The sequence below is a fragment of the Anomaloglossus baeobatrachus genome, chromosome 1 (assembly GCF_048569485.1).
Source record: "Anomaloglossus baeobatrachus isolate aAnoBae1 chromosome 1, aAnoBae1.hap1, whole genome shotgun sequence".
Taxonomy (NCBI): Eukaryota; Metazoa; Chordata; class Amphibia; order Anura; family Aromobatidae; genus Anomaloglossus; species Anomaloglossus baeobatrachus.
In genome coordinates this window covers 897138370-897153095 of record NC_134353.1, presented here as the reverse complement: position 1 = coordinate 897153095, position 14726 = coordinate 897138370, and the positions used below count along the sequence as shown (strand labels likewise).

The 14726-nt window shown below is 47.3% G+C and overlaps 1 protein-coding gene across 4 annotated transcripts in view; it reads left to right on the top strand.

The window, feature by feature from the left end:
• The window catches only part of UNC13B (unc-13 homolog B), a 436326-nt gene that overhangs the window by 395507 nt on the left and 26093 nt on the right, over positions 1-14726 (top strand). For all 4 annotated transcript variants that reach the window (XM_075327051.1, XM_075327042.1, XM_075327033.1 and 1 more), the window contains 2 exons: positions 5239-5365; positions 5446-5542. In XM_075327051.1, the coding sequence (XP_075183166.1) occupies positions 5239-5365; positions 5446-5542 (224 nt within the window). The remainder of the gene's footprint in view (positions 1-5238; positions 5366-5445; positions 5543-14726) is intronic.

Here is a 14726-nt window from a genome sequence, read left to right as displayed (position 1 = left end):
ATGTCTCAATATCATTGCTCGTTTGTTAGGTGATCTCAGCCCTTTAACATTCCACGTAGTTATCTGTATCATGTTTACCTGGGTATTCTGCTTTTACTACTCCCTCCCCTATGGGCCCCTGCATCAAGGAAGACGAGATGTTCGACACTAGAATCACAGTTGGTACCACAAAATCGACACTCCCTTTCCCCACCTTGCAAATATAACAAATACAACAAAAAGCATGTAACTGTAAAACATAATTTCCCTTCCGAGAAATCCACGGCGCTTCCCGCCACGTTGGTGAGCTCCCCTATTCCTAGCCAAAATATGTAGCTCCCTAATCACCCCCCAAAAAATATATGTTCTATCCCCGGACTAACTTGAATAAGCCTTTGAAAATTATGCAAAAATTAGCACAGTATGTCAAAACCTCAGCAAGATTCTCCAGTCCTACTTATCTCTGACTCCAGGTAGCCATCAGTCCGCCCAGAACAGGCCCACTTCATTTGAATTTGGATGATGTTCCTGGACAAAGGAGAAAAAGAAAAAAAGAAAAAAAAGACCAAGGGGAGAGAAGATGGAGAAAGAAAGGAGAAGAACAAAAAAAAAAAAAAAAAAGAGAGGGGGGGGGAAGAGGACCCAGACTTTGGGATGTTTTCCTCTCTTTTCTCCCTTCCCCCTCCTCCTCTCACCTCCCCAACCCTCTCTCCGTAATGCATCCTCCTCAACGCCTCTCCCTGTTTGGGAAGAGAAAAAAAAAAAAAAAAAAACAGGCAAAAAAAGGAAAAACAATGAGCGAGTTCCAGTTCAGGTATCATGGTTTCTCTCCAAGGGTTGGTTCCTGTGTTCCAGGCGAGAATTATGCTGTCGACCCGGGCTTGGCCTCCTTTCCTCCCTGGTCTCGACTTGCTTTTGTCCCCCAAGACGTCCCACATCTCTTCCTGAGCTTGTGGGGGATCCTCTTCTATTATTCCCTTCTCCACTAGCTCCTTTTTCTTGCCTTTCTGACCTAGTCTTGTTGAGCTCTGCCATGAGAATGTTTTCTGCTTCTTTGTAGTCCTTGTAGTATACAAACGAGCCATTGGGGTTTCTAACTTTCAGTGTAGCAGGCTATAATAGCTGGCACTTTACTTTTTTGTTGTACAGAAATGAGCAAATTTTGGTAAATTCTTTTCTCCTTCTGGATACTTCCGCTGAATAATCCCCAAAAATTAGCAGTCTGTTGCCTTGATATTGTAGTGGACGCTTTCGTTCTCTAAAGGCCCTCAATATTTCCTCCTTATGCTTATAATCAAGGTACTTGACAATCACCTGCCTGGCTCTTATCGGGGTATTCTTGTTTGAGTTTTGGCCCTCTCCCTTATTAGCCTCCTGGTGTCTCAGTGGACCCACTCTGTGGGCTCTTTCAACTCTGAATTTCGCCTTTATGCCCAGGGCCTGCGGTAGCTCCCACTCGCATATATTATCCAACTATCCAATCGACACAGACTCTGGCAACCCGACTATACGTAGGTTGTTTCGTCTCGATCTGTTTTCCAAATCGTCCGCTTTATCCTTCAAGTATTCATTAGATTTTGCTAGAGCTGCTATTTGCGCTTGCATAGCCAGTATTGTCTCCTCGGAGTCAGATATTCTCTGCTCTGATTCTGCCAGTCTAGATGCATGGGCATTTATCTGTTTTTGCATATTAGCTAATGATGTTTGTATGGCTGCCTCAATAGCCACTTTAATCTCTTTTGACAAGTGTGATGTCACTTCTTCAGCCAGTTTTTTATAGTCCACATTAAGCTTTTGTGTGTACTTGTCTTGGCCTGCAGGTGGTGCTGTTTTCTTAGTTCTCTTTGTCTGGACTGGGCCACCACCTCCATCCCCCAATAGCTTGCAGGCTTGTGATGTTGGTGTAGTAAGCTGCTTTTTGTTTCCTTTGGAAGGGGTATTATTAATTCTTGCATTTGACTTCCTGTGAGTCTGAGTGGGATTAATCTCCCTGTGCTGTTTGTCAGTTTCATCCTCCAACACTGCTGTGTCTCTGAGCTGCCCTGCTTTGCCAGCATCTTCTCTCCCCTCTGCCTCCATATCTCCTTCATCCTCCCATTGGGATCCACCGTCATCAGTCCCCTGCATCCACCTCTCTCCTGCTGTGTCCTCCTGTGACTCCTCGCTCACATCTTCCTTATCTCCTGTCTCCTCGCTCATATCTCCCTTATCTCTCCCCTTCCAGCTCTGTGTTTGCTTTTCTGTGTCTCTCACCATGCGTTCAGGCTCCTCCCCCATCAGGCTCGGCGCCATTATCTTATCTTCTCCTCTGTCCATATCAAAGCTTCTCCAGGCTGACTCACCACTCCCAGAGCTTCTCAGGAGGTACCGTTCCATAGCTGTCTGCTTTAGGTAACCTCCTGTGCTGCTCTCTGTTTGGTGGCTCGTCCGGGGGGGTCTGTTTTTAGTCGGTTTCTGTGAGGGGTGGCAGGAGCTCTCCTCTAAGCTTCCACCTCAGCCAGGACAGGAACAGGAAGTCTCTTGTCCATTTTTAAAGAATTTATTTTTGCAGGGGTTTTTTTGTGTGGGGGCCCTGGGAACACTGATGTGTTAATGGATTGTTATTTAGCCATCCGTTTTTCTTGTATTTTTAAAGAATCCATTTTTTTTCTTACTGGATCAGTTTCAAATGGAAGATAAATGGTAATCTGTACTCCCATGTTAAAAAAACAGATTCTGAAAAAATATTTTTTTTCAAAATGGACAAGAAAGTTGCGTATGCAGAACATTTTTGCCAATGGATTGCTGCTGGATCTGGCTTAACAGATGATTACTGGCCATGTGATCTTGGCCTTATGGAATAGAGCATTTCTTGGCAGGGCTTCATTATAGATTGCTGGAGGACCCCCAGAGACCCCAGAACAGGAGTCTGCAGCTCCGTCTTGAATGGCGTGAATTTGGCCGTGCTCGACCTCTGCTTCATTCATTGTCTGTGGGAAGGCCAGAGAAAGCACAATGCAGCTCTCAGATACTTTTGGCAGATCCATGGACAGTGAATGCAGCGGAGAACAAGCATGCGAAACTCCGTTCCATTACGGATTGGATCCTGCAAAGCCCTATTCTGTAGATCCAAGATTGGACCCCCAGCGACCAGTAAGTTATCCGCTTGCCCATGGTAAATGTGGTCTTGTAATGTAGCTGCGGTCATTCCCTCCTCATACACGATGGCTCCGTCCTGTGCACAGCGCTGAGTATCTGCACTCAGTAGTTCCTCGCCACATTAACATCTGCAAGGTATATTATATTCTAATACTTATCTGTAGTGAATCCATAGTCCCCCGATCCCCACAGGTTGTAGCCAAGAACGAGAAACCTATATTCTGCCTGATCGTAGTCACTGAGCCTTATATTATTAAATGCTTTTAGCTCCAGTACTTTATTATTATTATTATTATTATTATTATTATTTATTATATTTTTTATTTATTTTTATTATTATTATTATTAATATTATGTTTTATATTCTGTAAAAAAGATTTGTAGCTGATAAGGTGCAGGGATCACTCTTGTAACAAACTGTGCCGCTATGTACGCAGGACTAGATCTGTGCAGGTTATCTACAGATTTTCGTATTCCATTCATGGTGATAGACGGGAACCCCAAATCCCAGCGTGACACATAAAGGGCCATGTGTCTATATACAGAGACTACACACTTATATACTGTAGAAAAACAATTTAAATCACTCATCAGTTGAACTTATTGAAGGGAACCTGTCACCAGTTTTGGGGCCTATAAGCTGCAGCCACCACCAGTGGGCTCTTATATACAGCATTCCAGAATACTGTGTATAAGAGCCCAGGCCGCTGTGTAGAATGTAAAAATCACTATTATAATACTCACCTAGGAGCGGTCCAGTCCGATGGGTGTTTCTGGGCTCCGGTCCAGCGCCTCCTGTCTGCGGGGATCGCCGTCCTCCTTCTACCCAGCTCAGTATAGATGATGCATCTACGTCATCCACATAGAGGCCTCCATTGCACTCCTGTCCAGGCGCACTTGATCTGCCCTGCTCAGGGCAGATCAAATTACTGTAATATGTAGCCGTGAGGAAAGGTGAAAGATAATAATAACATTTATTCATTTATATAGCGCTATTAATTTCATAGCGCTTTACATACATTGGCAACACTGTCCCCATTGGGGCTCACAATCTAAATTCCCTATCTGTATGTTTTTGGAGTGTGGGAGGAAACCGGAGACCCCGGAGGAAACCCACGCAAACACGGGGAGAACAAACAAACTCCTTGCAGATGGTGTACTTGGTGGGATTTGAACCGAGGACCCCAGCGCTGCAAGACTGCAGTGATAACCACTGAGCCAAAGATCACCCGCGCATGCGCACTACAACGCTTTGATCTGCCCTGAGCAGGGTAGATCAAAGTGCGCCTAAGCAGGACCTTAATACCGGCCAGTGTGGATGACGTAGGATGCGTCATGCATAATGTGTTAGGTAGGAGGAGGAAGGCGATCGCAGCAGAGAGGAGGCGCCGGACCGGAGAGCAGCGACACCCATCAGACCGGACCGCCCCCGAGGGGTGTATTATTAAGGTGTTTCTTACTTTATACAGAGAGTGGCCTGGGCTCTTATATACAATATTCTAGAATGCCATATATAAGGGCTCACTGGTGGTGGCCGCAGCTTATAGGGGACAAATCTGGTGACCGGTTGCCTTTTAATTATATACCCTACAAATAATCTACCACGGTGACATTAATAACATTTATATAATAAAGATATCTTAAAACATATTGCATCAAATAAAAAAAATGATATATATTAGGGCGCTCACAGATCCCGCAGCTGGCGCCCCACGTTGGATTTGTATGCAGGACCCCTGCGTGTGATGGTCTTTACATATTACCTGCATCCTCCGCACGGATCACACATATTGTGCCTTCTAGAATGTCCGGTTACTTTGCCGTCCAGGTCTCAGGTTATCTTAGCTCCCATGCAGTAGTGCTGGATTTACAGCCCAGATATATAGGCACTCATATGCACCCCCGAGCTCCGGATAGGACAGACTCCCATTAATTACAAGGGTTGGGGGAATACAATTGGTTTACTATTCCTATATGTGACATTACAGTATCTTTTGTTATTGATGCATTGGTTTCAGTGCTGCAATTAATACGTTTCTCAGCCAATTTAGTGTCTGAGGTGTTATGCCCCCTAATATGATGTTCCCAATTGACTCTGTACCCGTCTCTACCACTGAACAGAGCACGAGAAACACCGGCTGTGTAAGAGCGCGGACTACATGAACCTGCACTTCAAGGTGAAGTGGCTGTACAACGAGTACGTGAAGGACCTGCCCCCAATGAAGGATAAAGTGCCTGAGTACCCCGCGTATGTAGCCCCCTGCACCCTAAATAATAGACCCCCTGGATACACCCAGGGTATAAACTAATGGCCACGTGTCTGTGCAGGTGGTTCGAGCAGTTTGTCATGCAGTGGCTGGACGAGAATGAGGAGGTGTCGCTGGAGTTCCTGCACGGGGCCCTGGAGCGCGATAAGAAGGATGGGGTAAGACGCCGAGCGGTCACCATCAATAGTACATACACAAACGCAAAGATATGTACATAGCCGGACATCACACCAAGCCAGCCGGTATCTGTGACCCCTGGAAGACGGCAGAGACATCATAGAGGGGTCTGCTTCTTCTTTATAGTGATGTGGAGACTGCTGGTATAACCTGGGCATCTCCTGTATATAATTATATATGTACAGCTGGTATAACCTGGGCATCTTCTGTATATAATTATATATGTACAGCTGGTATAACCTGGGCATCTTCTGTATATAATTATACATGTACAGCTGGTATAACCCGGGCATCTTCTGTATATAATTATATATGTACAGCTGGTATAACCCGGGCATCTTCTGTATATAATTATATATGTACAGCTGGTATAACCTGGGTATCTTCTGTATATAATTATATATGTACAGCTGGTATAACCTGGGCATCTTCTGTATATAATTATATATGTACAGCTGGTATAACCCGGGCATCTTCTGTATATAATTATATATGTACAGCTGGTATAACCCGGGCATCTTCTGTATATAATTATATATGTACAGCTGGTATAACCTGGGTATCTTCTGTGTATAGTTATATATGTACAGCTGATATAACTTGGGTATCTTCTGTATATAGTTATATATGTACAGCTGGTATAACCCGGGCATCTTCTGTATATAATTATATATGTACAGTTGGTATAACCCGGGCATCTTCTGTATATAATTATATATGTACAGCTGATATAACCTGGGTATATTCTGTATATAATTATATATGTACAGCCGGTATAACCCGGGCATCTCCTGTATATAATTATATATGTACAGCTGGTATAACCCGGGCATCTTCTGTATATAATTATATATGTACAGCTGGTATAACCCGGGCATCTTCTGTATATAATTATATATGTACAGCTGATATAACCTGGGTATCTTCTGTATATAATTATATATGTACAGCTGATATAACTTGGGTATCTTCTGTATATAGTTATATATGTACAGCTGGTATAACCCGGGCATCTTCTGTATATAATTATATATGTACAGCTGGTATAACCCGGGCATCTTCTGTATATAATTATATATGTACAGCTGATATAACCTGGTATCTTCTGTATATAATTATATATGTACAGCTGGTATAACCTGGGCATCATCTGTATATAATTATATATGTACAGCTGATATAACCTAGGCATCTTCTGTATATAATTATATATGTACAGCTGGTATAACCCAGGCATCTTCTGTATATAATTATATATGTACAGCTGGTATAACCCAGGCATCTTCTGTATATAATTATATATGTACAGCTGATATAACCTGGGCATCTTCTGTATATAGTTATATATGTATAGCTGGTATAACCTGGGTATCTTCTGCATATAATTATATATGTACAGCTGGTATATTCTGGGCATCTTCTGTATATAGTTATATATGTACAGCTGATATAACCTGGGTATCTTCTGTATATAGTTATCTATGTACAGCTGATGTAACTTGGGTATCTTCTGTATATAAGTTATACGAGGGGCTGCTGATAAGTGTTTGGCTTTACCCAGAAAGAAAATAGATAGGATGATGAAGCTTTACATTTATTCCCCATACTCTCCACTGATGTCACCACACGTCTTACATCATTATTCCAAGTTCTGTAAGCCTAGCAAAAAGAAGGATTTCGGTTGTGCCTCAAACCAGGCATCCGTAGCAGCCATGGCATCAGAAATGGTGTGAAATTTGGCACCCTTGAGGTGTTTCTTCAGGTTTGGAAATGGATGATAGTCGGCGGGAGCTAGAACTGGTGAATAAGGTGGGTGGTCAACCAGCTGGAAGCCCGGCTCTGCTAGTTTTGCCGTGGTCTCTTGTGCAGTGTGAGCAGAGGAGTTGTCTTGCAGGAACAAGATTCCTTTGGACAGCTTGCCGCACCTTTTGGCCTTCAGAGCTGCCTTCAATTGGTCGAAACGTTCACTGCAATACCTTGCATTGATGGTGGAACCCTTTTGAAGGTAGTCCACTAGCAGCACGCCCTCCTTATCCCAGAACACAGACTCCATCACCTTAGTGGCTGATTTTTGCACCCTGAGCTTCTTTGGATGAGGAGAACCACTGTGCCTCCACTCTTTTGACTGCTCCTTGTTTTCAGGGTCATACAAATAAATCCAGGTCTCATCCATAGTGACCGGTCCATCCAGGAAGTTCTTATCAGTCCGGAAACGCTGACAAATGGACCGAGAAGTTTTCATTCGCTGCTTCTCTGATCTGTTGTCACACATTTGGGGACCCACTTTGCAGAAGCTTCCTCATGTCCAAATGTTCATGGATAATAACACAAACACGTTCACGGGAAATCCCCATGATGTCTGCTATTGCTTTAGCTGAAATACGTTGATTCTCCAGTATGAGGTTGTGCACAGCATCGACCATCTCCGGAACAACAACCGCTCTCGCTCGTCCAGGACGTTCCTCATCATTGGGGCTGAAGTGGCCCGTTTTAAATTTGGCAGCTCAGTTCTTAACTGTGGAATATGAAGGGCATTGATCCCCCAATGCCTGCGTCATCTCACCACGAATATCCTTTGTGGACTTTCCTTGCAGAAACAAGAATTGTATCCCTCCTCTGCTCTCAGTTGCTGTGAATATCGCATTAGACTCCACCATTTTGTTTTCCCGCGTGCGTAGAACACTGTTGCCATAAGCAACAACCACAAAATTTTGAAAACATATATTCGACACATAAGGCTTTCATGTGATGTAACATTCGTTACCATAGAAATAAAAAAAATCACAAAGCCAAAGACTTATCAGCAGTCCCTCGTATATGTACAGCTGGTATAATCTGGGCATCTTTTAAATGTAGTTACATATGTACAGCCAGTATAATTTCTAGATCTTGTATATAGGGATATAGACCTGCTGGTATAACCTGGGCATCCTCTGTATATAGCTATATATGTACAGCTGGTATGAGTTCTAGATCATCTTGTATATAGGGATATGGACCTGCTGGTATAACCTGGGTATCTTCTGTATATAGCTATATACAGCATGTACAGCTGGTATAACCTGGGTATCTTCTGTATATAGCTATATACAGTATGTACAGCTGGTATAACCTGGGTATCCTCTGTATATAGCTATATACAGTATGTACAGCTGGTATAACCTGGGTATCTTCTGTATATAGCTATATACAGTATGTACAGCTGGTATAACCTGGGTATCTTCTGTATATAGCTATATACAGTATGTACAGCTGGTATAACCTGGGTATCTTCTGTATATAGCTATATACAGTATGTACAGTTGGTATAACCTGGGTATCTTCTGTATATAGCTATATACGGTATGTACAGCTGTATAACCTGGGCATCTCCTGTATATAATTATATATGTACAGCCGGTATGAGTTATAGATCACCGTGTATATAGGGATATGGACCTGCCGCTATAACCTGGGTTTGCTTATTATATTTGTAGAGAGCTGAATTGTGTGATTGGAGACCTGCCGTGGTTGCAGCGCTATCTTCTTGTACACAGCTGCCTTACGTCGTCTCGTACAGTAATAAGTGATGGGGACGGTGTCGGTATAACCTGGGCACCTCTTGTACATTACTTGATGCAGCAGAATATAAATTGCCCATTAAATTTATCCATTGATTGAATGCAAATTGCTAATAAACCGCTGGCAATGATCGCAGCATATTAAGCAGCAGAGACTTGGCAGCAGCGATGTGAGCAGCGCTCAGCGGGGACTTAATTAATGGATTATGGAGAAAAAAAAATGAATTACTAAATGCTTCTTTAACCCCAAGAATGTTATTTGTGGATAGCCCACTGCGCGGCCGGCGCCCGATGAACAGGGTGATTTATTCCAAGGCTCTACGCCAACGAAAAGTCTTGTGTTTTGGGGAAAATTAAAGTGTTTTTCTTCAGCGCTCTATTGGGAGACCCAGACGATTGGGTATAGCTACTGCCCTCTGGAGGCCACACAAAGCACTACATTAAAAGTGCAAGGCCCCTCCCCCTCTGGCTATACCCCCCCGTGGTATCACGGGTTCTCCAGTTTTAGCTTTGTGTGCGAAGGAGGTCAGACATTCCATGCATAGCTCCACAGATTTTAGTCAGCAGTAGCTGCTGACGGTTTCGGATGGAAGAAAAGAGGACACATATAGTGTCCCCAGCATGCTCCCTTCTCACCCCTGGATGGTGTTGTAAGGTTGAGGTACCTATTGCTGGTACAGGGCTGGAGCCTGACATGCTGTTTTCCTTCCACATCCCCTGGTAGGGCTCTGTGGAAGTGGGATCCTGCCGGCCTCTCAGCTCTGATGCCGGGCTCCATCCACAGACCCATTAGAACCTGATGGATTCGGAGCAGGAGTACGATCAGGGACAGGGCCCTGCATCTTACAGGTACTCTGTGTCCCCGGCAGGCACAGACACACTCCGGGCTGGCTGGGTGTTGTAGTGCGCCGGGGACCGCAATGTTGGAGTTAGTGTCCCTACAGATTACTGGGGGATGTTTTGTGTATGGGAACGCAGCGCCGACCCCCTCTGGACCGGGCGGCGCTGCTGTGACTTGTGGTGCGCCGGGGATCCGCCGCCCGCGCTTTTACGGCGGCGGCGGTTATAACTTTAGTCCCCGGCTTTTTGGGCCTAGGACGCCGGCAGCTCCGTTTCGTTCCCGCCCCCACCCTGTCATTCAGGGTAGGGGAGAGACGCTGTTCGCAAGCAGCGACGAGGGCTGGAGCCTGATTTACATGCTCCAGCCCTCACACTATGCACAGAGGGAAGCAGGCTTCCCGCTCTTGGCCAGGAACGCCCAGGGCCCGCCCCCCTTCCTCTCTCGAGACGCCGGCAGCCATTACATGCATGCCTGGCTGGAGGAAGGACGCAAGGCTCTGGGAGACCTGGACTAGGGGCTATCTGGCGACCACACACCCGCTTTTTAAGCGGGCGGTAAGCGTTTTTTCTGTGCTGGTCCCTCTAGTGCCTCACTGTGTATCAGTGTACTGGATACAGTTATATAGATATTGTATTTCTTGCACTGTGAGGTGCGCTTCTGGCTGCATATCCCAGATCGCTCTGTGGAAGCAGCAACATGTCATCCTCAAAACGCAAGGCGGCCAAGGCAAAAAGGGCTGTGTATACTGCGTGTGCTGCATGTGGGGCTAATCTACCAGCAGGCTCTGATGACCCCCATTGTGTGCAATGCTCCGACCCGGTGCTGCTTCGCCAGCCGGAGTCAGGAGAGGTAGCGACCCAGGCTGAGACGCTTGTAAGTTCTGCCCCGGTGACAGGGACGGACTTTGCAGTTTTTGCAGATAATATGTCTGTATCTATGGCAAAAATCCTTGAGACCTTGCAATCTATGCATGGGGCTCAGTCTCTGGGCACGGCGAGGCCTCTGTCCTCAGGTCCCCCTTACTTGGAATGTATCCAGCCCATAGGGGGGTCCCCGGCTTCACAGGCCGAGGATTATGACTCAGATGATGGCCCCAGCCACCCTAAGCGAGCTCGCTGGGAAAGACCCTCGACGTCTTCACACTGCTCAGGGTCTCAGCGCAATCAGTCTCCCTGTGATGTGTCTGATGAGAGTGATCAGGAATCCACTCCTGGAACCCCTCTCAACCTGGATACCCCGGATGGGGATGCCATGGTAGACGACCTTATCTCAGCCATCAATAGGCTGTTGGATATTTCTCCCCCAGCCCCTTCAGCAGAAGAGGCGGCTGCGGAGCAGGAAAAGTTTCGTTTCCTTTATCCCAAGCGTAAATTGAGTGCTTTGTTAGATCACTCTGACTTCAGAGAATCAATCCAGAAGCACGACGCTCACCCGGAAAGGCGTTTCTCTAAACGATCTAAAGATACGCGTTTCCCTTTCCCCCCTGAGGTGGTCAAGCGCTGGACACAGTGTCCAAAGGTGGACCCCCCGATTTCCAAACTTGCAGCTAGATCCATAGTTGCAGTGGAGGATGGCGCTTCACTTAAAGATGCCAATGACAGACAGATGGACCTTTGGTTAAAATCTGTCTATGAAGCTATAGGCGCGTCGTTTGCTCCGGCATTCGCAGCCGTCTGGGCACTCCAGGCTATTTCAGCTGGCTTAGCAAAAGTGGATGCTATCATGCATCCAGCAGTGCCGCAAGTGGCGCACCTTACCACGCAGATGTCGGCGTTTGCGTCTTACGCTATCAATGCGGTCCTAGAATCTACCAGTCGCACCTCAATGGCGTCCGCCAATTCGGTAGTTTTGCGCAGAGCCTTGTGGTTAAAGGACTGGAAAGCGGATGCTGGTTCCAAAAAATGTTTAACCAGTTTGCCTTTGTCTAGAGAGAGACTGTTTGGCGAGCCATTGGCTGACATCATTAAGCAGTCCAAGGGTAAAGACTCCTCTTTACCACAACCCAGAACACCCAAACCTCAGCAGAAAAAGTGGCAGCAGAGGTTTCAGTCCTTTCGAGGTTCGGGCAAGACACCATTTACCTCGTCCAAAGGGACTCAGAGGACGCAAAGAAACTCAGATTCGTGGCGGACTCACACACGCCCCAAGAAAGCAAATGGAGGTACCGCTTCCAAAGCGGCTACCTCATGACTTCCAGCCCCCCCCCTCCGCATCGCCGGTCGGGGGCAGGCTCTCCCGCTTTTCCGGCATTTGGATGTCACAGGTCAAAGACCGGTGGGTGACGGACATTTTGTCTCGCGGGTACAGAATCGAGTTCAATTCTCGTCCTCCAGCTCGGTTCTTCAGAACCTCCCCACGGCCAGACCGAGCAGATGCTCTGCTGCAGGCGGTGGATTCCCTAAAAGCGGAAGGAGTGGTTATCCCAGTCCCTCCTCAGGAACAAGGGCAAGGGTTTTACTCCAATCTCTTTGTGGTTCCAAAAAAGGACGGCTCGTTCCGTCCTGTTCTGGACCTAAAACGGCTCAACAAGCATGTGCACGCCAGGAGGTTCCGGATGGAAACCCTCCGCTCTGTCATTGCCTCAATGTCCAGAGGAGACTTCCTTGCCTCAATAGACATCAGAGATGCTTATCTCCACGTGCCAATTGCTACAGAACATCAACGTTTTCTACGTTTTGTGATAGGAGACGACCATTTTCAGTTCGTAGCTCTTCCATTTGGTCTGGCGACAGCCCCACGGGTCTTCACCAAGGTCATGGCGGCGGTGGTAGCAGTCTTGCACTCTCAGGGACACTCGGTGATCCCTTACCTAGACGATTTATTGGTCAAAGCTCCCTCTCAGGAGGCATGCCAACTCAGCCTGAATGCTACGCTGGAGACTCTACAGTCTTTCGGATGGATCATCAACTTTCCAAAGTCGATCCTATCACCGACTCAGTCACTAACGTATCTTGGCATGGAGTTTCATACTCTAGCAGCGATAGTGAAGCTTCCGCTGGACAAGCAGCGGTCACTACAGACAGGGGTGCAATCTCTCCTGCAGGGCCAGTTGCATCCCTTGCGGCGCCTCATGCATTTCCTGGGGAAGATGGTGGCAGCCATGGAAGCAGTTCCCTTTGCGCAGTTTCATCTGCGCCCACTTCAATGGGACATTCTCCGCCAATGGGACGGGAAGTCAACGTCCCTGGACAGGAAAGTCTCGCTTTCCCAGACGGCCAAAGACTCTCTACAATGGTGGCTCCTTCCCACATCATTGTCTCAGGGAAGATCCTTCCTGCCCCCATCCTGGGCAGTAGTCACGACAGATGCGAGTCTGTCAGGGTGGGGAGCAGTATTTCTCCACCACAGGGCTCAGGGGACGTGGACTCCGCAGGAGTCCACCCTTCAGATCAATGTTCTGGAGATCAGAGCAGTGTATCTTGCTCTACTGGCCTTCCAACAGTGGCTGGAAGGAAAGCAGATCCGAATCCAATCGGACAACTCCACAGCGGTGGCATACATCAACCACCAAGGAGGGACGCGCAGTCGGCAAGCATTCCAAGAAGTCCGGCGCATTCTAATGTGGGTGGAGGACAGAGCATCCACCATATCCGCGGTTCACATCCCAGGCGTAGAAAACTGGGAAGCAGACTTCCTCAGTCGCCAGGGCATGGACGCAGGGGAATGGTCCCTTCACCCGGACGTGTTTCAGGAAATCTGTCGCCGCTGGGGAGTGCCGGACGTCGACCTAATGGCGTCCCGGCACAACAACAAGGTCCCGGCATTCATGGCGAGGTCGCGCGATCAAAGAGCTCTGGCGGCAGACGCCTTGGTTCAAGATTGGTCGCAGTTTCAGCTCCCATACGTGTTTCCACCTCTGGCGCTCTTGCCCAGAGTGCTACGCAAGATCAGATCCGAGTGCAGCCGCGTCATACTCGTCGCTCCAGACTGGCCGAGGAGGTCGTGGTATCCGGATCTGTGGCATCTCACGATCGGTCGACCGTGGTCACTGCCAGACCGACCAGACTTACTGTCCCAAGGGCCGTTTTTCCATCAGAATTCTGCGGCCCTGAACCTGACTGTGTGGCCATTGAGTCCTGGATCCTAGCATCTGCTGGATTATCTCAGGGAGTCATTGCCACAATGAGACAAGCTAGAAAGTCGAATTCGGCTAAGATCTACCACAGAACGTGGAAGATTTTCTTGTCCTGGTGCTCTGCTCAGGGAGTGTCTCCCTGGCCATTTGCATTGCCCAAGTTTCTTTCCTTCCTGCAATCGGGGTTAGAAAAGGGCTTGTCGCTCAGCTCCCTTAAAGGGCAAGTTTCGGCACTATCCGTGTTTTTTCAGAAGCGTCTAGCACGTCTTCCTAAGGTGCGCACGTTCCTGCAGGGGGTCTGTCATATTGTGCCCCCGTACAAGCGACCGTTAGATCCATGGGATCTGAACAGGGTACTAGTTGCTCTCCAGAAGCCGCCCTTCGAGCCTCTGAAGGAAGTTTCCTTTTCTCGGCTGTCGCAGAAAGTGGCGTTTCTTGTTGCAATCACATCGCTTCGGCGAGTGTCTGAGCTGGCAGCTCTGTCATCTAAGGCTCCCTTCCTGGTGTTCCACCAGGACAAGGTTGTGCTGCGCCCCATTCCGGAGTTTCTCCCTAAGGTCGTATTCTCTTTTCATCTTAATCAGGATATTTCCTTGCCTTCTTTTTGCCCTCATCCGGTTCACCGGTATGAAAAGGCCTTACGTTTGCTAGATCTGGTGAGAGCACTCAGAATCTACATTTCCCGCACG